A 20,730-nucleotide genomic window follows, 5' to 3' on the forward strand; every position below is an offset into this window, starting at 1 on the left:
TTTTTATTTGCATGTGTTGTGACTATTTGTAGCGCGTTATCAAATTTATGAAGATGTTTTCTGAATTCGCAGCAAGTTTGTGTCTTTGCGTGTGTTAAGCTGCTGTGCGCTGAGCTCTCAGGGCCACCGTAGTATTTGCAAGGTAGGCTATTCGTTAATTAAGCCATAATGTCTTAGTTTTCTTTGGACTGTGGCTTTTGGGTTTTTAGAAGCTACCATTTGTGGAGCTTGAGTATCAGAAGAACTAACATTGGGTCCATTTACTAGTTGCCAAGTATAACTAAAGAACTTTAAAAATATTAATTGTGGTGCTGTCGGGGTCTGCTAGCATGTGCCTGTAAACTTTAGTACAAAGCCTTCGTTGGCCTAATAGCGGTTTGTAATGTGTTTATTTCAAAACACATTTATGTATGTGTGAGTTCACCACTCTTTATTCTAAAAAGGTTTATCACAGGTGTGTGCCATTTGTTAAAGTGGACAATGGGCAGGAGCATAAGCATGTGGCTTAGTGAGCTAATAAGCAGGTGACAGTGATCCATAGCTCCTTGGGAAATAAGGTCAGACCACAGGTGAGGAGAGAAGCAGCTGGAGCTTTGAATTAAATGCTGATGGAAATGTGTGCTGATGGAAGTGCAGTTGCATGAGGAACATTAACCTTGTGTAAGTTCCCTCCTCCTCTGTCTCCAGCTTGTAGGCCTGGCTTCTTCAAGGCATATGCTGGGAACACTAAATGTTCCAAGTGTCCTCCACACAGCTCCAGCCATGACCAGGCTGCCACTATCTGTCACTGCGATAAAGGCTTCTACAGGGCTATCAAAGACCCCACCACCATGGCTTGTACAAGTTAGTATGTCTGTATTTTTTCAGTCTCCTTTTTTTTCTTTTTTCTTTTTTACAAAATTTTTCTTTAATTTATTTACTTATTTATCTCAACTACAAAAGAAACATCTCTCATGATGTTCCATATCCATGGACATGAAAAATTCTGACATGGAGCTGTATCCATTAAACTGACAAGGAGCATGCTGGAATGAAGCACTTGGGGCACTCTGAAAGCTTAGCTCCCACACACTTACACACTCAAAACTTCAGCTCTGATTACTTTGTACAGTTGTGAAAATTGAAAGAAAAAAAAAAAAAAACAGAACTGCCGCAGTTTTATCCAGGAAACTGACACAAGCTGTTGGCATGAAATACTGCAAGACGCGTTGAAAGCCAGCCACCCACACACCTACTGTAGCTACAAACTGAAGACACGTACTGCAGATTCAAATTATGCTCACTGGCTGCTAAAGGGCTATTAATTGTCAGATTTTGGCAATCACGTGTCCCACTCTCGCTTCATCCTCAAGGTCAGATGAGTGATGTGATCTGAGGTACTCTTTTGGAACTAGGAACTGTTAGAGGCTTACATCGTCTGAGATGGCACAAGTAATCATAGATCATGTGTCTTGTGCATTATTTTATTCAATCAGTCAATAATCAAACCTCTCTATATGTATTAAACTATATTTTGAATCATGCAATCATATAATCATATTTGATAAATATTTGTTTTTTAAAAAGAAAACCTACCTTAGAAAGTGACCAATGAGTTATTTCTTTTTCTCTCTTCAGGGCCTCCGTCACCTCCCAGGAACCTGGTCTCATTGATCAATGACACGGCTCTCTTCTTGCAGTGGATGCCTCCAAGCGATACAGGAGGCAGGAAGGACATCACTTACAACATCCTGTGCCAGCGCTGTGATGGAAGTGAGGGCGATGCTGGTGTGACACAGTGTGAGCCATGTGGGCCAGACCTGCGGTTTATCCCACGGCCGCTTGGTCTGACTGGTACCTCTGTGGCGATACTAGATTTTGCAATGCACGCCAACTACACTTTCCATGTAGAGGCTGTGAATGGCGTAACTGGACTAGGTGTGGCCGTACGCTCGCTGGCGAATGTTACCGTCAATATGCACCAAGTTGGTGAGTTGCAGAGCTCTTGTTCACTGCAGTGCAACTTTCAAATTCTGTTTGTTTTACTGTCTTCAAATCCAACTATGGCAATGATGATGAGCAGATGTTCCTCCCTTCCCTCAGAATTATAGGACTGACTTATATTGACATGGTTTCTTGACTTGGATAAGGTTATTCCCCATTTATAAGTGATTTACCAAGCAAAAATGGCAAACATTTGGTTCCACCTTCTCAAATCTGAGGATTTGCTGTTTTTTATATTTTACATCACTTTAATTGAAAAGCTCTGGGTTTTGGACTGTTGGCCAGGCAAAAAAAGAAATACAGAGAGTTCACATTGAGCTTCAGGGTCTCATTTAGAGCACTAATTTCAGACATTTGACTAACTGACTAAGTTGTTACTTCAAAACACATTTGAAATGTTTTCATTATTTGAAGTTGCCATGAATTTTTTGAATCAAATTCAAAACATTTTGCTGAAATAGTTCATGGTACGTTACAACATGTTGCGACACATTCATCATATTAATCCTGCTGGCATGGGCAAAATGGCCATCTGGAATGGTGGGAATTTTCCCAGTGGACCATTCTGTTCATGGGATGGCAGGGAGCCATCAAATTGATAAAAAATAGTTTACAAACTTGAGCAGATTGAAAAAACTACCTCGACTTTTACATGTTCACAAGTTCATCTTGCCGCTGCCCAAAAATAACCGGCACAACTAACTATCTAACTTCCATGAGCACTGATAAGGTATTCACCAAAAACACCAAACTGGAATGAAAAATCACGCGGAAAAACAATCAGGACAGTCAGCACGTCTCTAGTAGTTTCTGTTCCTGCAGCCACCATGCAGCTTTTGGGGCACTGGTTAGAGTATCTTTGCACTAGACGTGAGGCACTAGTTTTAGTCAAATCTTTGTAGTGATTACTGGTAACATGGCTGTCGTCTCAAGACTTATAGTTAAATTCCATAACCTTGATGCATAGTGGCTGTAGCACAGTTGTTCCTAAAAATGGAAAAAATTTTAGTTGCTAGGACGTCTGCGGTTGATGTATTCCATTTGTTCTCCTTTTGCTGGACAGGCTGTTGAGGGTTAACATGCAGGTAGCCATATTTAGCTCTTAAATATTAATAAAGATTAATTTTACATGCTATGCTTGGCATATGCACATACAGTAGTTGCATAATACCTGATTCATAGATCAGGAATACTGTGTTTGCGTTGCAGCTCGGAGCAGATGAAAATAGCTGTGTTACACTAACAGGCTCGGATCTATTCATTCTGCAGCTGGATTTGCCTCTATTCTTCCTGAGTACCCTGTTTCTTCTTTCACAGTCTCTGTCTCTCCATCCAGCTTAATGTGTCAGTAGGTGAAGCACATTTCTGACCCTTGAATAGCTGACAGAGCCACTGTGACCTGAACCTAGTCCTAATTAGCAGAGCCCAGCTGACCTGAGGTCAACCACTGCTAGCAGCCCTGAAGGCAGCATTGTCTCGGGCTTGCATTAGGAAAAATAAGAGATCTAAAGTTCAGGGACTGAAATCTGACCCTTATATTTTAAGGGCAGGAATGTTGATGGAATAATTGATGGAGAAGGTTGAGATGAAGGAAGGAAAGAGAGTGGATTAATAAATTATGCTGCGATGTATGTGCACATTTTCTCCCCTTTCAGCATGTGCAGCAAGTCAGTAGTGAAATGAAATTCTGATGAGAACAAGACTGACGCTCATTAGTCACCAGTGGCTCAGATGTAAAAAAGAGGGAATGGTGGGTATATCTGTGCTCAATCACATTTGTGTGTAATGACAGGCTGCCATAATTGTATTAGCACAAAGATTGTCACGGTGTACCATTTGTCACCAGAAACAAATCTGAAAAATTGATGGAAAGATTAAAAGATATATTATATATATATATATATATATTTATATCATACAACAGTTTATCATGTTTTCCACTTTTTCAGGTTTAGAAACAACAAGACGTACACCATGCTGTCTCAAAGCCAATCTGTGGGTTTACAGATGGCCTGTTTGTCCGATTACTTGTACAACAGATGGCAGGAACAAAGTGTCTTAAAGACGCCTGGTCTGAATTCCCAAGTCTCCATTTTGGACCAAGTCTGGATCAAAGTGTCAGACAAGCCAATCGACTCAGAATATTACTCATAATCAGTACGATTATTAGTCTGTTTAGCTGTGAGCCAACTGTGCCCAGGTGTACAGCACCACACAAAGGTGGAAGGTAGAATCCAGCAGTTAGATGCTAGATGAGAATGATGCAGTGGAGTGTGTCGTCTGTTTAAGTGCCAGCAAGCAACCGAGACTGAGTGGGAATAAAACTGTCATTTCATAGTCAAGTATTCAGACAGTGCAAATGCTCCCACTGTGTTTATAAATGGCAGACTTTGAAGTGTAATGCATAAATATTACAATTTTCTTATTAATTTATCATCATTCCCTACCAACCATCGTGCAGTTATTGGCTTTTAGTTTAGTTGTGTCAATGCTTCAATCGTTTTTTCAGGCAATATAGAGTGCGTGGTTGGTGAGTGAGTATAATGTGGTCTCAACGATAATAACTTCAACATAATGGTCTTGAATCATTCAAGAACGATAATAACTTCAACAGTCATTTCTTGGCGCTCATTGTCTCCTAGCATATTGTACTAAAGAGTGATTTTGAGAAATTAAATGTTATGCTGATAGGCTGTCATCACTCCATGGAAAGCAGATGTCAGGTGTATATGTGTCACCCATCTCTCTGGCAAAGGCAGCTAGACTGATGGGAGGAAGTTGGAATGCAAAATAATCTCTGTAGAGGAGGAGAAACAGCCTGTGGGGATGTTTCCCCAAGGATGTTTAGAGTGGATTAACTTGTCAAACTGCCTTTCCTCAGTAGACATACTGTATGCACACGCAGCCAGGCATGCATGCAAACAAGCACGCAAACAAATCCATGCACACATGACATTTACACACACATTTGCTTCAACCATGTACCACCTACAGCCTTGCATATGGTCCTGTTAGTCATTTCCCAGCTCTGCCTCGTGCTCTCTTGTTTCCTCTGTCTCCCACACATATCTATGGTTTTCTTCTCTTTCTGCTTCCTTAAAACAAGAGATAGCACCTTTCTTGGATTTTCTATATCCATCAGAGAGAGTAAAATAATACATACTTTAATTTTGCACTTTGATAGAGGATAGAATGATCCTGATCCTTTGTTTGCGGTTATGTAACTGTTCCGCACATTTTATATAAGAGATGATATGAAAAGGAAGGCACTGCTCTCTTAAGTTTGCACACTATACGCCATTCATACTGTTTGTATGCAGTTTTCCTTGGCTCATAATTTGCGGTTCAGTCCACATATAATTCGCAGTATCAAGTATCATGATCTAAAGTCTTTAGAAAAAAAAACTCATAAAGGTAAATGAACAATTAACATTAACATGACATTTGATATATATAGATATATATTCAAACATCTTCCAGGAAGGGTTAAACAGAAAATCTATTTAAACTATTCCAACCATTATATGGCTGGCTAAATGCAGAAACATTCCTCAAGCACTTGAAAACTTACTTTAAATTCAAATGAGGTTGAATATTCATCGGGTTGAGAGAAATGCTTGTTGTAGATCTATGCTTGTCAAAACCTCTGTTTGGATGGACTCGGGATGGACAGGCTCACTGCCAATTATGCGGATGCTGCGAGGTGATTCATGCAATGGACTGTGATATTATGTCAGTGATGGAATAATAGCCAATCAAAAGCAGAATTAGCAATCAACCGGATTTTTTGGTGAGAAGCGGAGAGAAGATTTATTTTCTGTTGGCATGCTATCTGTTTATAAATTGCACATTAATGCCTCATTATGTTTTTAATTATGCTAAACCTATTAATCAGAATTACTAATAATTTCTCTTCCCCGTTGCCTGTGTGCTTGTCTAACTTTGATAAGTTATAATGCTCAGTTAAGCAAGATTTATGATCACTGTGTCTTTGAGCAGAATGGAGTGTTCACTGCCTCCGATGATACTGGATGAATTATCTTTCAGATTTGGCGTTTTAAGATTTCAGCAGATCTCATGCATTGTGTGTGTGTGTGTGTGTGTGTGTGTGTGTGTGTGTGTGTGTGTGTGTGTGTGTGTGTGTGTGTTCACTCCTCCACACTTTGTGAATCACGATGTAGGTTAAGGTCGGCTGCCGTCCTAACACCTCTCAAGGCAGCAATGCAAAGCAGGAGTGAGTGAGCAGGATGATCTCTGCGCTCATGAACGGTGAACTGCACTCTGCTCCAAATGCACTGTAGTTATTGCTCAGCAGAGCGTTTCTCACTGAAGATTCCTCCCACAAAGTTCACTGCAGTGCTTTGTGAAGAGGCACAGAGAAATCAGTGTAAATTTGTGGGTCTTTGCCACACAGAAGATAAAATGTGCTCCTACAACAGGAGCAGAGAGGCAATGACAAAGATGAACTCACTCTGTGTTAAAAGTAAAAAGGAAATATTGTGTCCTAGCAGAGGCGGAAAATGTGGTCTATGGAGCCCTTGAAAGTTGAGCGCTTGTGAAGTTTTTGCCGGCGGTACAGATGTCTGGAGCCTGGAGGAACCTAAATGAATTGAATTACATATCTAATCCAATCAAATCATTCATAAAATGTGAGATGTAATGATGCGTTGAACCTTTGCTGAGATAATTGAAATCAAATAGCTGCTGGTTTACATGGTTAAATCCCTACAGAGGCGTGCTCAGGCGTCTTTCTGTTCATTCCAGACTCCACTGCTCTACTACTACAGCTTGTGTTTATTGTACTAGTTTTTAAACTCAGTTAATTATTAGTAATTATAGCTGTTAATTACTTAGTAATAGGTTTCAGTGGCACTTTTGTGTTGTCGTCTGACTCCTTGTTGGTATTATTTGGCTATAATAAATGTTTTCCCAAAGGTGCAAACAGTGCAATAAGTCGGTTTTTAAGTCATCCATATGTGTACATGTAAACCCTTCCGTACATAGTGTGATTATAGCTTTAAACGTACACTGAGTTCATCACCATAATGACATCATTATGGGATCATTGTGTGATCATTGTGGGATCATTATGGGATGGCAAAATGTATAACCCCATAGCCTCCTTATCTGACACTTAGCCACTGTGTGGTTGTTGGGCCTGTGGCGTCTGTGGCTGCCCGTGACGTGGAGTTTTTTGAGCTAAGTGTCATTATTGGTACTGGAATCCTCATGTTTATGTGCCATGCTGTGTATCTGCAGGGTTTGGTTTTTTGAAGGTGTGGACTGATGCTGTGTTTTTTGGTCCAGTTGTTTAAAACATCCTATTATGTCTTTTAATCTTACAGTAACAACAATGGCTGTGCCAAGTTCTCACGTGCTAAATCCATGTGTGAACATTTCCCAGTGTTTCACGGTGTCCTGATTCAAGAGGTTTTCTATCTTTTACTTTGCTCTATTCCCCCTTTCCTCCAGTGGAATCTCTTCTGTTTTCATCTCCCTTGCTCTGGGAATAAGGCTGACTTCTATTTATATGCTCTGATGCTGGGGAGATGCAACCTCGTGGGATTTCTTTACAGCTCTCCCTGTTCACTCCTCTCTCTCTCTCTCTCTCTTCTTTCCCCCCCTCTGTCCTTTCCTTATCTGTTGGAGCACATAAAGTTGAGGGTTAACCTATTTTTACATGTTGCCAATAAAACCAACTAGGGCTTATAGATTCTCAATTATCTTTAGCTGTGTGGATTGTGATTAAACTGTAATGACCATAATTGTTCTCTTTGAGCCACTCATCCATAGCAGTAGGTATCTAAATAGCACATTGATTTATCCTGAGGCTGAAATAGCTTCTTGCGTAAGAGTTTTTTAGGGAGTTTCCTCACCTACAGAGAAAGTTTAAAACTTCAGTTGGTTCTCACAGAGATGAAAGCGCGCACACACACACACACACACACACACACACACACACACACACACATGCATGGTGATGGATACATAACATTACATACTGTACGGTTGGAGACAGAAATCCCCTCCAGTAATGTGATTCTCACAGACGTTCTTATGCTCTTAAGTGGGTTATGCATATTTATCTGCCTGGTTGCATTGATGCCAACTGAAAAATATCTTCATTGCTTATTTGAATATGACATTTATGGGCACCATTGTTGTTTAGATACAATTGAACGGATTCCATCAAATGACAAGAAAATACTGTTACAAATTTACATACTCATTTAAATTTTGGAGTGTAGTTAAAGCAAATTTTGAGGATAAGCCATAACACATGTACTCATGGTCCAAATGTTAAGGTTTGGACTCGATTTAGACTCGATTTCTGCTGGTCTTGCACATGATATGTACTGTATGTTGGACCGTTCAGAGCAGTCGATGTTGGCCTCAGGTTTTTTGTGTGTCTTTTGCTTGGATGCAGTGGATAGGTACTGATGTTTCTCTACTTGTTAATACTGTGCACTACAGATGAAAAATGAATCAGCCACTATTCTGAAATTGTTAGAACTGTTTAAGTCATTTGATCAAGCAATTTATAAAGAAAGCAGATGAATAGCTTTGGGTTTTGGAAAGGTGCTAAGGTGTAATTTCAAGATGTCAGTTTGGGCTTCAGGAAACTTTGATTGGCATTTTGCACCAATATCTGACCTTTTCTAGACCAAAAATGAATCGGTATATTGAAGAAAATAATTGCAAGATTTATTAATTATGAGAATTTTTGTTGGCTACAGCCTTACTGTGCACCTTTAATTTGCTATTCTTTCGAATTACAATGTACACATATATATATCGTATTGGCAGAACGATTATACATCAGTCAGAGAGAAACAATAACTTACACACAGCTAAATCTGCAATACTTTCAGCTACCTGTGATATATTTCACCTGCTGAAAGATTCGTTTGAAGTTACTGGCGTTTAGAATTGAGCACCTTGTAATAATGAGTGCAGCAGACAGAGCACTGCTCATTATTATGCTAAAACAGTAATTTTAAGTATGGCACAGATGACATTTGGTTCATTTAGTTGTGTCAATACATGCATGTATTTTCTCGTCGGTGTGTTTGCTGTTTGCCATTTAAACAGCAGCAGGCAGCCGGACTGAGAGGCCTGAGATATTTCCACAACATCTTTGGGCGCTCTGTGAAGCTCAGGCACCACCTGCTAACAGGATAGAAAGGGCACGTGTTACCTGGAAGAACATGGCTGACAGCAGATGTATGATAAGATCTGCCTCTGCAAATTCTTTAGACAGCACAGTCCGGTGACTAAGATCCTATCCTATGTTGACGATGCATTTTGATTTTCTCGAATGATTACTGACACTCTTATGATGATCTTTCTTTCCTTTGGTAACCCATAAAATGTTGAAATGGAAAATCTTAATTTTTGAGTTTTGGAGAGTTGTGGAATGTGTATAAACACAGTGGTCAGGTTTTATTGTCTATATGTCTTAGATTAGACATGATTTTAAGTTTTAGATGCTTAAAGAAATGCATGTTCAGGCAGACTTGAGTCAGGAAGAGTAACTTTTGCATTTTAATGTGAAAGTTGGACACCTGAGATTTACATATTTGTCACCTCGAGTATGCATTTTTGCAGGAGTCAGCATCAAACTCTTGCCTCCTGTGTGCACCATTTTTTCTCTCTGGTCTTTTTTTGTTTTAATACAAGTTGAAATGATTGAGCTGCCGGACTGTGAAGTGTCGTGTCTGGGCCGAGCTGCTGCTAGAAAATCCCGGCTTCGTGACAAGATGTGAAAGTTGCATCTGCACCCCCAGTACGTCCGACTTAATGCAGTGACGCGTCACCTTTTTGTGTAGTAGGTTATCTGCTTATCTGAGCACAAGGACAGTTTAAGACATCAATCTGGTTCTGAATTTGTATTCCAACAATGATCGCCCAACCAGCACACTCAACAACAGAGGGACTGGATCTATTAGTTTGTCAAATCTGCTCAAGCGCAGGCTTTATGAATAATTGATGGTAAATATTTGAATCTCTGCTAGGTGATTTTATGTATCCTCAGCAACCTTGTGTAAAATATTCCCCCAAATTCAGCAGTAATGGCAAACTTGATGAACAGTTGCTGTGGGTCTAGTGGTTTGGTTAACAGGAATGTCTGAGGCCGCACATCATACTGGAGCTGGACAGTTGAACGGTTGTTTTTTGGCCCGACTTTCCCTTTGCATATTTCTGTGCTACTTTGTTCAATGTTGATATTTTTCAAATGATGACTGAAGATGCTGTTGAAATGTGATTTGTTGTCATGTCTCCGAACTCAGTGACTCTGAGTTGCTCAGTCCTGCTACAAACTTGCCATTTTTCTTGCTAATGTTTCTTCCAATCCATATACTTACATGTCAACAGTCACTCTTTGGCACATATACATTTCAGTAAGCTAAGTCTTTGTACATCCACCAGTTACTCACTGAGTCAAATAAGCTCACATCTTTTTTTATTTTTATTTTTTTAGAAGTTTCATAAAATTGCCAGTGTGTGGAGATTTATACCAGTGCATCAACGTATCTGGAAATGGTCTGGAAAGATGTGGAATTTTGTTGTTGTTGTTGAACTTTCCTCTAAACAGGCCACTCCTCACAGTTTGGCTCAAATCTCTGCACTCTTTGTCTGCATCTTCAGGTCCTGCTCTGGTGGGTGTAGTCAGAAAAGACTGGGCCTCTCAAAACAGCATCGCCCTCTCCTGGTCAGAAGTGGAACCGCCTCCTTCAGACATAGTGGACTATGAGGTCAAATACTATGAGAAGGTAAAGTCATTTTTTTAAGACCATGTTTATGTACCATGCAAGCTGATAGCAAGTGGTAACAGAGATTTGTATTACAGTCATCTTAGCACTGAAAAGCATCAAGAATGATGCACACAGAACAATTACCGCTCACAGAGCAATTTGCATCGTTAACATACAGAAACCCAAATGTAAGTGTACAGCTTCCAAACTGAATTACTATCTCTGCTTTGCTCACCATCTGCTCTGGTAGTTAATAGGATAAAGAAATGATGTGTTTTGTTCAAACGTTGCTGTGATAACAGGTTTATGCAAAAACTGTTTTGCCGGTACTTTTGTTTATCATCTCTGGAAAATCTGTTTCTGTTTCTGCTTATCTAGGAGCAAGAGCAGCTGAGCTACTCATCGACACGGACCAAAACCCCCAGCGTGGTGGTAACAGGCCTCAGACCCTCCACTGTCTATGTCTTCCACGTGCGCGCTCGCACTGCTGCTGGCTACACAGCTTACAGCCCCAACTTTGAGTTTGCTACTGCAGCTGAGGGTACGACTGTGAAGGAGTGGGCATGAAGGAATTGTGGGTTTGTTTGTGCCTATATTGGTTACGTTTTAGGGAGGAATGACACCAATATTAAGTCATTCAGTCAGTTAGATTTGTGTTGAAATCTCAATGATATGGAGTTTAATTTTAAAACAATGCACAGGAGAAGAAGGGAGTTTTAAAAGCCACAGACGTGGAGTCATCTGTTTTGATAAACAACCCTATAAAATCCCTGGAGGACATTTTATGTTCATTCTTTACTAAGGATCTGCGAAACTCATCAGCGGTTCTTCAACCATGAGCCATTTATTTAAATGTTTATAAGCCCTGTACGTTTCTGATTCAGCCTCTGCAGTTGTGCTTATTACAGTTATCGTGAATGTATAACGCTCTGCTGATTCTAATCCTGAAATATGCAGGAATGAACAGCCGCCTACGAAACACACCCTTTTAGTGATGAATATGTAGATTTCACATTCGCATACCTCAATATGCCAATACTTCTGATTTAAGACCATTTATATACTTGAATTGTGCTTCTACATATGTGCCATCTTCTCCTTCACCTTATTCAACCCATTCAATGCACACGCTCACAAAGCTTCACATCACACACAGCTCAGTGATTTAGATCATTTTCACATTTCTTTACTTTATGCTAACAGTTGGAGAACATAATGTTTAAGGACTCATCAAAATAAATGGCACTTTGGAACACCGGACAAATATGTGAAATTCAACGGAGATTACTTGAATGAAACATATACTGTAGACATGTACAGGGGCTTAATCACTGAGACGTCCATTCAGGGACATATCGACAAATATTTCTGACCTCTGCCTCTTTTTGTTGGAAATAAATATACAGTGCTAAAGATAATGATAGGCTAATATTTGCCAGAGACATCATGCGCCAGACACACCATTGAATCATAGTTGAGTTGAGTCACAAGGAGCTCTCGTCAGAACGTTCAGGCAAAAGTCCATTTCCAACATACTGATGGAAAAGGGATTTGAATAGATTTATGTGACTGTGCAGCCAGTTTTTTTCAGTGAACTCCAACATGTGTGTCTTAATCTGTTTTATCTGAATTAGACGCTGAGTATAGAGCAGAAGCAGAACAATTCCAAGACTTTTAAATTTACTTTTTTGATGATTAAACTGTGGTTGCACTGTTCATAGATATGTTTAAGACAGAGAACCTGGGCGAGCATCAGGACAGAATACATTAAGAGCCTTCGACTGCGTTTTCAATAGTGATGAATGTGGAGAAAGTTTAATTTAGCAACACAGAAGCTGAATACCATTTTTGAAGTGTTCATTGTGTTCCCTAAATTGCGACAGCTTGGTATAATCAAGTAATGTGTCAGTTCTCTGGTTTGGGCATAGTGAGAGAGTTGCTAATCTTAACAGGTACTGATTAGTCTTTGCTCTGTTCTTTTTTTCCTCAGATCCTGATATCGCTGATCAGGGTCAGGTTCTGGTGGTCGTCACAGCATCTGTAGGAGGCTTTTCCCTGTTGGTCATCCTTACCCTTTTCCTCCTCATTACTGGACGGTAACACACCCCCTGCGTCTCTTTGATGCAGGCTTGTCGTTAACACCACACCACACACACGCTGTCTCACGTACACACATGCACACACACACACACACACACACACCGCTGTGCTTCTTCTCATAATCTCCAGAGTGACGCTACAACCAGAAAGCTGTTAATGGACTCCTTTTTGCCACCCAGCAGACACTCTTATTTTCCAAATGGCTGAGCCAATTTTCTGCCTAATTACTCAGCATGTAATGCATGTACCAGCAGTTTGCTCCATTCCATTAACTTCTCCAGGTTAGTTCAGTCTGTTGTCTTCAGTCTGCCTCTGGTTCACAGGATTTTACCATTAGTGGCATTTATTAATAAACAATGAAAAATGAAAATGAAATGAAAAATGGCCCTGAATCTGGACATACTTTGTCAGGATTTTTAATTGTGATACAAGCTGAAGTGATAATCTTTGATCACACAATTTGCAAACCTCATGCTGAAAATATCTGACCTCAGAAATGAAAGCAATGTTTTTTCATAGAAAAAAAAAGGGCAGACACTGGGCTTTATGCTCATGGTATTTGATCATTAGCATCGACAACCCTAAATTGCTACATAAAGCTATCTGTTCCACTCAATTTGTGAGTTTTATTAACATTAAAGGCACTATATGTAAAAGCTATTTACATGTATTAATCACTTTTTTTTATTGCCAACACGTGAACAGATTGTAGCGCAACTTGATTTCTATGTAAAGTCCTTGTCTCAATGCCTCTTTTCCGCTCCACTACAGCACTAACAGTGTGCAACACATTAGCTTAGAAATGCTATTAAATCCTATTTTATGGAGAGTCAAATAAAGTCTAAAATATTGTTTATAGTCAAACTATAATAACAGCGTAACTTTAATTAGCCTACTGCATCTGTCAACATCATGCTGGTCAATCACGCTCAGTCTCGTATAGTCATTTTTCGCTGTCCCTTTAGTCTCTATGTGCCTGCTATTTGGGGTTTGCATGCCGCCGTTTGAATGTTCCAGTGAGTAAGTCTGCCACCGGGAGACATTCAGAAGGAAAGGTAGACCGTTCCGTCTTCTCCTCATTGTAATCCTTAAATTGGCAGAATCCAAGCACCACACAGGGCGGATTTTCCTTCCCAGCTGAACCATTATGTCGCTGTTTTGGCCTTTTCCGCTGTCCATGGGATTCATTCAGTCTAAATTTTAACTATCCCTATCTTCATTTTGGCCTAAAATATAATGTACAGCATTAGAGGCAATATTACCGTGTAGGTGAGTCTACATCACGGCTATCCAGAAATCCATCAGAAACTTCCTCCTGGCCCACAATTAAAAACTAAGTGCGCTACATACATGTGGATGACTTACTTGTATTGTTTAGCCTTCTCATGTGTTTTGAATGGGCATAAAGGATAACACCAGATCCAGAGACTACATTATGTGAAACTAACAACACCTGCTTTATCCCCAATTTCTCTTTGACCTGGGTTTTGATATGAGCGACTTATAAACAATTTTTTAAATGAATAAATACTCCTAAAGTGAAAAGCTGCAAAGTGTTAGCGCATACTAATCCTTTTTTCAATCCCTTTTCAAATGGCAACCAACTTCTGTATGTTTTTTTCCTGTGGAGGATGCAGATTGTTCTTTTCGTTGAATACTAGTGTTTGATTGCTACTTTTGTCCCAACTCTCCTTCTATAAGGAGGCTGAGCCTTGAAAGCCTTGAATTTGTGGGACTGTGAATATGATAAAAGTGGGAAATTGGGAGAAAATAAAAAGAACTACATAAAGGCAAGAACAAAAAAAAAATGCTCTAAAAAGATGGGTTATAGAAAAGAGGAAAATGGCTGTTATTTTTTTTCAGCAGAGATGTCTTTGCAAACCAAAAGATTGATGAATTGGCAGTACATGCGGAGGCCTAATGGTACCTCGCGGCAAAAGCAGTTTTTAAGCAGTTTCAGCTGTCAGAATAAATGTTCACTTTTCCACCCTTTGTCTTGAAAGCAGTTAGTCTTTTAGATGTCATACTTGTTTTCTGCTGATGTTAATATTGGTGAATGAATGAATGAATGAAACATTTATTGCCCTTCTGGGAATTTGCAGCGCCACCCAATGCCAAATAACTTAAACATTCAAAAAGGCTGGGATGTACTGCTGTTTCATGTGGTACTGAAGGTGATTCTTACTCTGTGGTAATCTGGTCCACCTGTGCAGGTGTCAAGGGTACATAAAAGCCAGGATGAAGTCAGAGGAGAAGAGGAGGACTCGCTTCCACAGTGGACATGGTAGTGTACATAATTTTCATTGTTTCTGTGTTTGTTTTTTTAATGGCTTTCTACAGTGGTGGGATTTCATGCTCCAACTTCCAAAGCTTAGTTATGACACAATTTATATGGTCACAGTTTTCCTCTGACTTGTAATTTTTTTAAATGTAGAATTTGTGTTTCTCGCTTCCTTTTTCTTTCATAATTTTTTTTTTTATTTAAGCTTAGATTTGAAGCACCATCACACTATATTCTGATATTTTCAAAAATAACAAATTGGCCCTTTTTCAGTGCTAAATGTTTTCACCTGTCCACCGCATGATCTCAAACACCCAATACTGGATTTTGACAAAACTCTGGTAACCGCTGTTCACAGTTGACCAAAGTGTTGTGCTACAATCACAGATAAAAACATGGTCATTGATTGCCCCATAGGAGCAGTGTATCATTGTTGGGGAACAAAATAGTGTTCTGTCATTTACTAAGACAGTTCAGAGAGAACTCTTGTAGGATTCGATCCGAGGCCTGCAGGGGCTCCCATTCTATTATCTGTGGACTTGATTTGTGTGAATAAAATACCGTAACATGCTGACATACCAATTCATCCACACACACACACACACACACACACACACACATACACACACACACACACACACACACACACACACACACACAGATTACTGTGCATTAGACCATTATTACTGTTTGTATGCAACTGTTTGTCTGTGTCTTGATGCTATCTGTCTTGTTTTGCTGAAGTTATCTGCTCATAATTTAACGTCACTTCAATTTTGTATATCACCAGAGTCTAGTTTCACTAATGCTGCTTGACAAAGAACAAATATGCATTTATGAGCCTTCTCATCAAATATTATGACAATTATTTGAATAGTTATAATCCTTGCCTTCCACAGTTTTGTTCTTTGTTCTTTGTTGTTGTGTGCTGGGGAGCCATCACCCCAGGCCGGGGGGGGGGGGGGGGGGGCAGAAGCCAGCAGGCTCAACAAACTGGTAGAAAACTCTTGTTCTATTACAGAGCTGAGTCTAGACACCCTGGAGACAGAGGTAGGAGAGGAGACTCCAAAATGGAATCTATCTCAGACAAAGCCTTCAACCCTGCACAATATGAGCTGACACAGCCATAAAATACATTTACTCCCCAGCTCATCTGTTCGAGGTCTACCAGGGGCTGCTTCAAGTTATCATTTGTGCCAGTCATAATGCACAGCGCTCACTGCAGCAGCGTCCTCAGCCTCAGCCTCAGCCAGAGAGGAGGGTGCTGAAGTCTGGCTGCCTGGAGTGTTTTTATACACAGTGCTCCGGGGCATTTTCTCAGCTCTTTCTCTTTTCTCAAACCTCACAGTACAACAGAAGCAAATACACCACCTATTATGAACTCATGCTGTAATAATATTTACTGTATTTGAAACAAGAATCGACTTTTCTGGCACAATCTCAGCAAAAATTGGAAGTTATATGTTTCAGTATAACAGAATTTACAGCAGACCTATAGAGTCGTCCAGTTACTTCTTTATGCAGACAAATATTTGGTGTTAGATAAATTAAATTAAAAACTTTGATTGACAAAACACAGAAAAAAGTGATGTAAAGATATAAAACATATGTCATATGTAGGAAAAGCATGTGATCTGTACATGTTTTGAAATGCTTTTTAAGACATCAGTGCCAATATTTCCATCTGTAAATTATAAATCTGATCTAACTCTACTGTGAATAGCTAACAGTGTGTGTGTGACTGTAATTCTAACAATAGAGTCAACAATGCCCTCCCTGCATATGCCGCATATCTAAGGTGTCTTGAATATACTCCAATGTTGTGATTCCATGCTGTCATTAAATCTCATGCATTTGCCACAGTGCTGCAGTTTGTTTGTTCTACTCTAAAATAATATGAAAAATATCACACTGTATGTTGTGCTTCTTGCCTTCCAGTCCCATTTTCCGGGATAAAGACCTACGTGGATCCAGATACGTATGAAGACCCCACTCAGGCTGTGGAGGAATTTGCCAAAGAGATAGATCCCTCGTACATATGTATCGAAAGGGTGATTGGTGCAGGTAAAATCAATACCAATCAATAAGTTCTGATAATGAGTGATTCGTGAGATAGATCTAGGTTATTTTGTACAAGTAATTATTTTAATCTAGGTATTGTGTCCTAAATTGATGTTACACAGGCATTTGTAAAAAATGTCCCAGTGACGGTTTGGCTAGTACATGAGAGTTTATATATTGAGTAACAATTTTATTTTATAAGAAATGTTAAATCCCATGAAGTTACTTTTAAATTATTGTAGCCTCTTAGCAAACTGAGCAAACTGATTTTAAAGTAGTTTATTATATTTTACCTTAGAGAAGCAGAGCCACTGCTGCTGACTGCGAATAATTATGTTTGATGGTTCATTAAATTGATCAGATTGTTTCTGCCATTTGTCCCATGAGTAATAATGAAGGTGTCTTCCATTTGTCTGTTTTTTGTAACATGAGCACCATCTGCTGGAGGCAGTGTGCGATTACCTATTTTCAAAATTGCAGGGCAAATGCAGAACACTGTGGTGTCACAACTTGCCTCTGCACAGGCACCAGCCGTGGCCAGAGGCATCATGTTTTCAGGTTGTTTGCAAATGAAATATCACAGGAACGCCTGGAGCGAATTTAATTACATCTGACACAAACGACCACTTGGACTCAAGGATGATCTGATTAGAATTTGGTGGTCAAAGGTTACTGTGACCTCATTTAACCATTTTTGGTCATAACTCAAGAATTAATACACTAATTATGACAAAATGCACACAATACCATTCATTTAATTCCTTCAAATTCATTACTACATATATTTTATGATATCTGGACAGACATGGATGTAAACTGCAACTTGACTGGTTGGAGGAGGGATACAACCACAAGGAGCAATTCTAGTTTGAACTTCAAGTTTTGAGAACTGTCGACTTAAAATGTTTATTTCTTTGAAGTTTTTGCTGGTTTAAAATTTAAAAAGCCATTTCTACTTTACTAAGAACAAAAAACATCATAAAAAAAGGCAGCAGTAAGTTCTGCAAAATATTACAGAACCCTAATCTTTCCGTGAGACTTGCAAATGTTATTTAAATATTCATTTTGTTGCAGAATATGCAACACTATCTCAAATAAGTTGTATGATATGCAAGAAATCATGCATGCATGTGCGTACTGTGTTTTTGCAGGTGAATTTGGAGAAGTCTGTAGTGGTCGTTTACGTAAACCTGGAAGGATGGGCATCGCTGTGGCAATAAAGACACTTAAAGGTGGCTATATGGACCAACAGAGGCGAGACTTCCTGCGTGAGGCCTCAATCATGGGACAGTTCAACAATCCCAACATCATCAGGCTGGAGGGAGTAGTCACTAAGAGTAAGATCTTTGTATGTCTCTTACTGTGTGTGTGCATGTGCGTGTGGGTGCTCACGTGTTCATGAAATTCTTTATTTTAGTCTCTTTTCCCTGTTTGTCACTTGAATCATGTATTTTACCTTTTCCTCAGGTAGACCAGTAATGATAGTGGTGGAGTACATGGAAAATGGAGCGCTTGACTCATTCCTCCGGGTGAGAAGAATACGAGCTCACAGATGTACACTTTTTCCCCTGAGGAGATATTTTCTTCATGACACCATATTTATTCTCTCTCTCTCTCTCTCTCTCTCTCTCTCTCTCTCTCTCTCTCTCTCTCACTCACACACACACCAAAAACACAACTACTCCAGACACGTGATGGACAGTTCACAGTGCTCCAGCTGGTTGGCATGCTGCGTGGCATTGCAGTAGGCATGACCTACCTTTCAGATATGGGCTACGTTCACAGGGACCTGGCCGCTCGCAACATCTTGGTGGATGAAAACCTGGTGTGTAAGGTGTCTGATTTTGGCATGTCCAGAGTCCTTGAAGATGACAGTGAAGCAGCCTACACTGCTACAGTGAGTGTGGATCTAACAGTAGGTGCAGGATGAGTTATGGTGGTACATTCTGAATATCTCCTTAACAATCTTATTCTGTGTTGCTGTTCTGTGTCAGGGAGGAAAGATACCAATACGCTGGACAGCACCAGAGGCCATTGCTTATGGAAAGTTTTCCTCAGCCAGTGATGTATGGAGCTACGGCATTGTCATGTGGGAAGTGATGTCATATGGCGAGAGGCCCTACTGGGAGATGTCCAATCAAGACGTAAGCTGCTGATGACATTAAAACTCCATAACCACTGAAATGTGGCGAACCCAACATGCCATTTGTATTTTAGTTTATATTTTATGAGGAGAATAAATACATTAAAAACCGGAGCAGTCATTGTTCTGTTTTAGATGCAACATTTTGTTTACTGATGTTCGTCTCAGGTCATTTTATCAATTGAAGAGGGCTACCGTTTGCCAGCGCCAATGGGCTGCCCTGTGACGCTGCACCAGTTGATGCTGCACAGCTGGCAGAAGGAGTCTAACCAGCGCCCACGCTTCAACGACGTGCTCTCTTTCCTTGACAAACTCATAATCAATCCCAGTGGTCTGCTGACTTTGGTGAATGATGTTCAGAGGTAAGCACTGATCAACACAGACACTGTGAAATTTTACATGTTTGAGCCCACTAACTACAAGTTGAGTAAACTTAATAATACAATCTGCTGTTTTCTAAATCATAAGATGTGGTTTTATTCTTTTCCTAGTTCCCAGGCTGCCATTGCTTTCAATTTCAGTGGGGTATGAAAATCGTGTTGCACAGACTTGCTTGAGATAAAAACACCACAGTGAATATTTAATTTTTGTCAGTTATCGCAGCATGGCAATGCAATTGTAAGTAAGATTTGTTTGGCATCATTCAAGGTTCGAGTGTCATATGCCTGAAAGTATTGCATAATGTTTTTGTAGTCTATTATTTGAAGATCAAACAAATGTGGAAATCTTGAAAAGGATGATGTTGATTATAATTGGGGCTCTTCAGTGTCTTAAGTGAATGTAAGTGATTGAGTAGAAAGTTTTCTTGCATTCCTCACATCATCCAGCAACATTTTTTTAGTTTTGTCAAAAAAAAAAAAAAAAAAAGAATAACACTTCACTACTTGTCTTAACCCTATTTCTTCAAGATTCTCCAAGCTGATTTTCATACCAGATTGCATAAAGTGAAACCAATGGCTTATTTGAAGGTAGAAAGTTGGGAAATGGTTAATCGTAACGTTTACATGGTTTGCAGCTCATGGGCTTAGATATGAGGAACATGGGAAAAATGCTGTTAAAATATCATACATCCTCTAGAGGATGTATGAATGTGCTCTGCTTAACTTTGCATTTGTCATCCTAGTTACCCTGACTCCCCAGAGGACATGCCAGACTACCCTCTTTTCATCTCTATCGGCGACTGGCTTGACTCCATCAAAATGAGCCAGTATAAGAACAACTTCCTAGCAGCAGGATACACAACACTGGATTCCATTTCAACCATGAGTATAGAGTGAGTGAAATTATACAGAGTGCAGTGACAGTATCAAGGAGCACACTAAAAGGAAACAAAGTAGCATCAAAGAAACAGGAATGGAGATGTTGTAATAAAAATGATTCCACTATTAAGCTGAAGAATATATTAG

General features: G+C 39.7%; 1 protein-coding gene across 1 annotated transcript in view; it reads left to right on the top strand.

Annotated features, from left to right (window-relative positions):
- The window catches only part of LOC111668269 (ephrin type-A receptor 6-like), a 53,937-nt gene that overhangs the window by 32,058 nt on the left and 1,149 nt on the right, over window positions 1-20,730 (top strand). The window contains exons 7-19 of the mRNA XM_023424283.2: window positions 688-843; window positions 1,618-1,968; window positions 10,633-10,757; window positions 11,118-11,280; window positions 12,730-12,835; window positions 15,053-15,123; window positions 17,059-17,184; window positions 18,333-18,518; window positions 18,649-18,710; window positions 18,869-19,078; window positions 19,176-19,325; window positions 19,493-19,686; window positions 20,448-20,597. Coding sequence (XP_023280051.1) covers window positions 688-843; window positions 1,618-1,968; window positions 10,633-10,757; window positions 11,118-11,280; window positions 12,730-12,835; window positions 15,053-15,123; window positions 17,059-17,184; window positions 18,333-18,518; window positions 18,649-18,710; window positions 18,869-19,078; window positions 19,176-19,325; window positions 19,493-19,686; window positions 20,448-20,597 — 2,050 coding nt within the window. The remainder of the gene's footprint in view (window positions 1-687; window positions 844-1,617; window positions 1,969-10,632; window positions 10,758-11,117; window positions 11,281-12,729; window positions 12,836-15,052; window positions 15,124-17,058; window positions 17,185-18,332; window positions 18,519-18,648; window positions 18,711-18,868; window positions 19,079-19,175; window positions 19,326-19,492; window positions 19,687-20,447; window positions 20,598-20,730) is intronic.

Source organism: Seriola lalandi, unplaced genomic scaffold, assembly GCF_002814215.2.
Source record: "Seriola lalandi dorsalis isolate HSWRI2012SDOR001 ecotype SW California unplaced genomic scaffold, Sedor1 jcf7180002054735, whole genome shotgun sequence".
NCBI classification, from domain to species: domain Eukaryota; kingdom Metazoa; phylum Chordata; class Actinopteri; order Carangiformes; family Carangidae; genus Seriola; species Seriola lalandi.